This window comes from Palaemon carinicauda, chromosome 14, assembly GCF_036898095.1.
Source record: "Palaemon carinicauda isolate YSFRI2023 chromosome 14, ASM3689809v2, whole genome shotgun sequence".
NCBI classification, from domain to species: Eukaryota; Metazoa; Arthropoda; class Malacostraca; order Decapoda; family Palaemonidae; genus Palaemon; species Palaemon carinicauda.
Window position 1 is genome coordinate 19,500,213 of NC_090738.1, and position 7,500 is coordinate 19,507,712.

General features: G+C 38.5%; 1 protein-coding gene across 1 annotated transcript in view; it reads right to left on the reverse strand.

Moving 5' to 3' along the window:
- LOC137653461 (sulfotransferase 1A1-like) overlaps nucleotides 1-7,500 on the reverse strand; it is a 19,453-nt gene that overhangs the window by 1,679 nt on the left and 10,274 nt on the right. Inside the window, exons 3-6 of the mRNA XM_068386865.1 lie at nucleotides 4,065-4,210; nucleotides 3,636-3,834; nucleotides 2,940-3,063; nucleotides 2,360-2,671 (exon numbers count right to left, since the gene is read on the reverse strand). Coding sequence (XP_068242966.1) covers nucleotides 2,360-2,671; nucleotides 2,940-3,063; nucleotides 3,636-3,834; nucleotides 4,065-4,210 — 781 coding nt within the window. The remainder of the gene's footprint in view (nucleotides 1-2,359; nucleotides 2,672-2,939; nucleotides 3,064-3,635; nucleotides 3,835-4,064; nucleotides 4,211-7,500) is intronic.

The following is a 7,500-nucleotide window of genomic DNA, read 5'->3' on the forward strand; positions in this document are numbered from 1 at the left end:
TGAGCAGCCTTGATTTACTAGCCCGATGTGTGGTTCCAGTGTAGCAGCTTACCTCAGCCAAACTTCCAAGCAGCATTGATTTTCTAGCTCGATGGATGGTTCTATTGTAACGGCTCATATAAACTACGAGGCCGCTCAGCGGAATTTCCAAGCAGCAGTGATTTATTAGCCTTATGTGTGGTTCCAGTGTAGCAGCTTACATAAACTACGAGGCCGCTCGGCAGAATTTCTGAGCAGCATTGATTTACTAGCCCCATGTGTGGTTCCAGTGTAGCAGCTTATATAAACTACGAGGCTGCTCGACAAGTTCCGAGCTACAGTGATTTACTAGCTCCATGTGTGGTTTCAGTGTAGCAGCATATATTAACTACGAGGCCACTCCGCTTAATTTCCGAGAAGCAGTGATTTACTAACCCCATGCATGGTTCCAGTGTAGCGGCTTACATAAACTACGAGGCCGATCAGCAGAATTTATGAGCAGCAGTGATTTACTAACCCCATGCATGGTTCCAGTGTAGCAGCTTATGTAAACTACGAGGCCGCTCGAAAATTTCAGAGCTGCAATGATTTACTAACCCCATGTGTGGTTTCAGTGTAACAACTTATATAAACTACGAGGCCACTCAGCAAAATTTCCAAGCAGCAGTGATTTACTAGCCCCATGCATGGTTCAACTGTAGCGGCTTACAAAAACTACAAGGCCGCTTAGCAGAATTTCCAAGAAGCATTGATTTACTAGCCCCATATATGGTTCCAGTTCAGCAGCTTATATAAACTACGAGGCCGCTCGACAATTTCCAAGTAGCAGTGATTTAATAGCCCCATGAGTGGTTCCATTGTAGCAGCTTAAATAAACTACGAGGCCGCTCAGCAGATTTTCCGAGCAGCAGTGATTTACTAGCCCCATACATGGTTCCAGTGTAGCGGCTTATAAACACTATGAGTCGCTTGGCGGAATTTCTGAGCAGCATTGATTTACTAGCCACATCTGTGGTTCCAGTGTAGCAGCTTAGCTCGGTCGAATTTCCGAGCAGCAGTGATTTACTAGCTCGATGGATGGGTCCAGTGTAGCGGCTTATATAAACTACGAGGCCGCTCAGCGGAATTTCCAAGCAGCAGTGATTTACTAGCCTCATGTGTGATTCCAGTGTAGCAGCTTACATAAACTACGAGGCCGCTTGGCAGAATTTCTGAGCAGCATTGATTTACTAGCCCCATGTGTGGTTCCAGTGTAGCAGTTTATATAAACTACGAGGCCGCTCGACAAGTTCCGAGCTACGGTGATTTACTAACGCCATGTGTGGTTTCAGTGTAGCAGCTTATATAAACTACGAGGCCACTCCGCTTAATTTCCGAGAAGCAGTGATTTACTAACCCCATGCATGGTTCCAGTCTAGTGGCTTATAAAAACTACGAGGCCGCTCGGCAGAATTTCCGAGCAGCATTGATTTACTATCCCCATGTGTGGTTTCAGTGTAGCAGCTTAGCTCGGCTGAATTTCCGACAAGCAGTGATTCACTAGCTCATTGCATGCTTCCAGTGTAGCAGCCTATATAAACTACGAGGCTGCTCGGCGGGATTTCCAAGCAGCAGTGATTTACTAGCCCCATCTGTGGTTCCAGTGTAGCAGCTTAGCTCGGCCGAATTTCCGAGCAGCAGTGATTTACTAGCACCATGCGTGGTTCCAGTGTAGCAGCTTATATAAACTACAGGGTCTATCGATAGAATTTCCGAGCAGCAATGATTTACTAGCCCCATGTGTGTTTCTAGTGTAGCAGCTAATACAAACTATATTTCAACACTTTAAAAGTAGTAATTAACTTCACTTCAAAAAGTAAAATGTTAATCATCAGATGAAATAATTTGCAATAATACCCTGTGGTAGGGGTGTAATAATACTACCACTGTATGTCCTGCGTGTCGTAGAAAGTGACTAAAGGAACAGATGTGGCCTTGCAATATTGCATTTTTAGCAAAAGGCCAGGCCTACTGCCAATAACTGTGGAAACTACTACCTTGCAATTGGACTATTAAGTCACAGGCTAAGCCACTGCCAATGACTTAGGTTGATGACTGCAAGGGCAGGCGATGGTAAAACCCTTTGCCAAATTATAAACATAAACATGCCTTATGCCGTTGTATCATGCAACTGACTCCTTAGTGTAGGGATAACGGAGGGAAAGAATAAGAAAATAATATATACAATTTACATATACAAGTTCCATAGCTCAAAAAAGCTAGATTACGAACTAAGATATCGCATATAAAAGACGATAGCAACTTTGAAAAAAGGGACAACAGTTGAAGAGGATTACTACCTTTCACACAAAGGTGAAAAAGAACAATAATGGATCCTTACCTTTCCTGTAGAAACCTCCTTCTTTCTTCACATACTCTTTTCTCCGCTTCTGGTCCTCAGAGATCTCCTCTTTATCTGAATCCTTCTTGCCGCTGGGATTGTCTCCCCTTTTCTTCATCTTCTCGAAGGAGGTGTAATCGGCGATACCCTTGAGCTGTTCCTCCGTCAGGTTTGTCCCCAGGAAGCTGTTGAGTTTCTTAAGCTCGCCCATCACATTTTCCTTCACGTCCTCGAAGAATATGATATGCATGTTAGGGTGGTGCCGCCTCTCCCAAGCCTCCTTCAGATGGAGCCAGTATGGACAGTATACCACTGGAAATATAGATTAACAGATGAATAATCAAACCAAAATTCCTTCTCATAAAATTTTGAGTCTCTCTCTCTCTCTCTCTCTCTCTCTCTCTCTCTCTCTCTCTCTCTCTCTCTCTCTCTCTCTCTCTCTCTCTCTCTCTCTCTCTCATCTGCTGGGGACAAGGATAAGAGTGTGGCCCTAACAATCTCAGCCTTAGAAATCAGAGAAACTAGGATAAATTCTTTAGTCTCCATCCCTTTAATTGCGTAGTTAGTCAGTTATCCTTACGATCATCGTTGACGAAATAATCAACGAAGTCTTCAAGCGTTCCTACGAAATCTGTATCCAAAATCTTGTAGAAATGATGGTAAGAAATGATGACGTCTTTGGGGTTTCTTGCAACGTACACAACCTTTCGAAAAATGTAAGAGAAATCAGTTACTGGTATTAATAATTAGTACAGTCTTTTCTTTCAAATTGGTTTGTAAGATGTTGCAATTAGCCGAGAGCGTTATATGTATCTAGTATAAAGATTCGTTTGGTGGATACCTTGTAATTTAAAATAAATCAAAATTTCTGATTCCCTAACTTCTATAAACTATGTGATTATTGTATTTAAGGTGTATCCACTCATGTAAATTTCCCTCGAAAGACTGAAAATTTGATAAGATGCAAAAAAAAAAAAAAAAAAAATATCATATGTTTTTATATTAAGAGTGTGTCATTTGAAATAATATAGTTACAGAGAACAGATCTCGACACCTTTGCTACAGGCCGTGTGAAGGTCAAACTTTTATGTTTTATATTTGACAACGTATAGATAGACTCCTCACAAATTGATTTACTCATTCTAGCCTTTAAATTGCTTCCATGTCCTGATGGTAATGATAAAACTATTGTGAATCAGGATTTTTTGAAGGCAAAGTTTTGTATCGTAGGCACTGTATTTTTTAGCTGCAAAACAAGTAACCAAAAAACACTAACCTTGCTGGTATCTAGCAATGATGGCGGCATTAAAGAAAACGGAAGATGTGACTTGATAGTCCTTGGATCAGGAATGGCTCCCGCTAATTGGATATTGACTCCGTCTTCTGGGTTCTTCCCCGGACACATCTCAAGGAACATGTCATATATTGGATCGGAGGGTGAACCAGATTCTGGTATTCGCATCATCATGTCATAGCTAGAATGAAATATATAAGATAGCAGTAGAAAGGCAAGTCCTATCTGTTCATAATCTCTATCTAGAAGGTGTTTAACGAAGTCATGCACCCTCCCTATCTCAAATGTGCCATTTTCTGAAGCAGACGTGTTGACACTATCAGAGATACAAGAATATCTCGCTTCTGAAGTAATGGATGTTCCAGAATATGAGCAATACTAAAGAAACATGGCACAAGTCCAACTACTTACTCCATAAAAGGTGACCTTGCTAATGGTGCCTTGGATGCCCATGGATGGTCTAAATTTGGGCTATTTCTCATCGTCCAGATAATCTCTTGACCCCAGGTAGTGCCACACTTTGGGAATGTCATCACAAAAACATCAGTGTTTCTCATCTGGACAGAATAGAAAAACATACCCTTAATTTAGTAAAGTTGTTGGAAAACATACTATGTTGTGAAGGAAAATAAGCCTTTTCCAAAGGTCGACGAATGTCTTCTTGTCATTCCCCTAACAAGCCAAGACAACACGTTACTTGACACTTGCCTGTAAAATTGTAATATTGTTGCAGTATACAAAAATAACCTAACTATTAAAAAAATACTAACAAAATTACCATGAGGAACATGTGATAAAGTTTATATAGGAGAGTCAGTAGATTTTGAAAGAAGAAAAAGAGAACTTAGAGATCCGATTGGAAGAGGAGATGAAAATGGCACCGTTATTAAACATATGATCAGAGAAAATCATCCAATAGGTTTTAAGAATATGGACAAATCGATATCAATGCCTGATGCACATAGACGAAAACTAGTTGAAGCAGTTTTAATTCCAAATTCTAAGAATTTTGATTTTGAACAAAGTAATTTTAGAATAGATCTTTAAAAAATATTCTCAAAAACAATGTAACAATTGTTAAGGAACTGTTGAACGATGTAAATTAAACACCATGAACGTTATTAATTTTCGCTGAGACTGTAATGGGTATTTTAATTCCTACGAGTCTTTTAGTATCTCTTTTTAAAAATTAGTAACTATTTTTTTTTCTGAAGAGGAAGGGAGATGGTCCCTTCGAAAGCTCAAAATAAATTTTCTTTTTCGTAGGTTGTGGGTTTATTTCACTTATCATACATTCACGGAAAATTGTGTATTTTAATGTATATGTATATATATATATATATATATATATATATATATATATATATATATATATATATATATATATATATATGAGTGCGTGTATACACCTATTAGTCCTTAATTCTTAGAGTATGTAGTTGACAAAACTGTTATAAAAAGTCATATGTTAATCTTCAAGAATTTTCAAGGTTAAAATTAACTTATCTCTCTCTCTCTCTCTCTCTCTCTCTCTCTCTCTCTCTCTCTCTCTCTCTCTCTCTCTCTCTCGATAGGTAAGTTGGCAAGGGTCACCACATTAGTTTTGGTTCGATCCAAAGGCATATATATATATATATATATATATATATATATATATATATATATATATAAATGAATAGACACAGCATATATGTATATATATATATATATATATATATATATATATATATATATATATGTGTGTAGATATATAAATGAATAGACACAGCATATATATATATATATATATATATATATATATATATAACTATATATATGCATATGTATATATGTATATATATATATATATATATATATATGCTGTGTCTATTAATTTATATATCTACATATATATATATATATATATATATATATATGCTGTGTCTATTCATTTATATATATATATATATATATATATATATATATATATATATATATATATATATATATATATGCTGTGTCTATTCATTTATATATATATTATATATATATATATATATATATATATATATATACATAAATATATACTGCATATATATATATAAATATATATATGTATATATATTATATATATATATATAAATATAGATATATATATATATATATATATATATATATATATATATATATATATATATATATATGTGTATGTTAATGTGTGTGTGTGTGTGTATGCGCGCTTGTGTACTCGGCTTCTTTTTGTGAATTCACTTAAACTCGTAAAAATGGGCACTTATAAAATATAACATGATACTGCGGTATCACTGTCATGATAAGCTTCTAGCCCAGCGGCATAGTAAGAAATATGAAACCAATTGTTCAAATTGTTCTAAAAGCACCAAAATTGGCACACATGTGGATTAATACATTCTGAACAATTTTGGATATGGAGGCATTCAAGATTCTCCCCGTAGCACATTTGGCGGCCATTTTTCAAAATGGCCGCTATTTACCGTTAGCGTCATTGAATATGTACCATAATTTGTCTTTTTGTGGATGCTAAAGGTGATAAGTGTGCTAGAGGTGATAAGTATTGTACAATTACACATACTTCTGTGCTTACCAAATAATTTGGCTACCATTTCACAAGAAAATGAATTTTACTTTGCAGCGGCAGCGTTGGTGGCAGTGACGGCGGCTGCAGTAATAGTATAGTGTTGATAGTCATGGTGCTTGTAGTAGTAACTTGTGGTAACATGGTGGTGTTTTGTGTCTTTGCAGGTGAGGCAGCAGCAGCACCACCTGACATCAGAGACGCGTTGTTCCAGACTGCAGCCATGGCAAAGAAGTTCCAACTGGTCGATACTTTTGAGCAACGTACTCCCACAACACCTCCTGAGACAAACTGGAAGCTGTGTCTTGTATGTCAAGAGGAGACAACAGAGTCACTTGTCTGCCCAGTACTGTCTAAACGCCGAGACCCTGGGAGTGGATACACGACAATGGCTGCAAACTTGGTCAAATTTGATGAACTCAGAGAACTGCCAAGAACTGTTCAGTTACAGAGACTAGATGAAGGACAAGGTGTTGAGGCGACAATGGTTGCCCACCAGGCCAAGTGGCATAAAACATGTATGCTCAAATACAATAACACAATGCTACGAAGAGCAGAGAAGAGACGCATCGCAAGCAGCTCAGCATTTGATAGTACTGACAATGTCCAGGCCAAGCGCGCCAGAACACACTCTTCAGAAGCCACTACCAGCGGCACCTCCTGCTTTTTCTGTGGAAAGTCTGGCACAGAGACCCTACATGAAGTAACAACCTTCCAGGTGGACACACGCGTACGGAAGTGTGCAGCGCAAGTTGGGGACAATGAACTCATAGCCAGGCTCAGCATGGGTGATATGGTGGCTCTGGAGGCCAAGTACCATTCCAAGTGTTTGTTGGCTCTTTACTATATATCTTTATATATCGGCTGCCAGACCCGTGATGGGAATCTAGAAGAGTTCTTCAGGCATGAAAATCAGCAATGCCCTCCAGCTTTATCTGACGGAGGGAGACTGTACCTAGGGAGCAAGAGTGACTTGCTGGTGTGCCTTGAAGGCCATGCTGAGCCTCAGTTTGAAGCTCCTACTGTCACTGCTGTTGTCCTCGATGGAGCAGTAATAGTACAGATGTTGAAGCCGGGTACTGCCAACACGTTCGAGGAATATGCACAGCAAGTGTTCATCCCATACGTTGTACAACGTTTCCAACATGTATCACGTCTTGACCTTGTGTGGGACAGCTACAGAGCAGATTCCCTGAAGGCATCAACCAGAGAACAGCGTGGAAAGGGAGTACGTCGGCGTGTTGTCGACTCAGC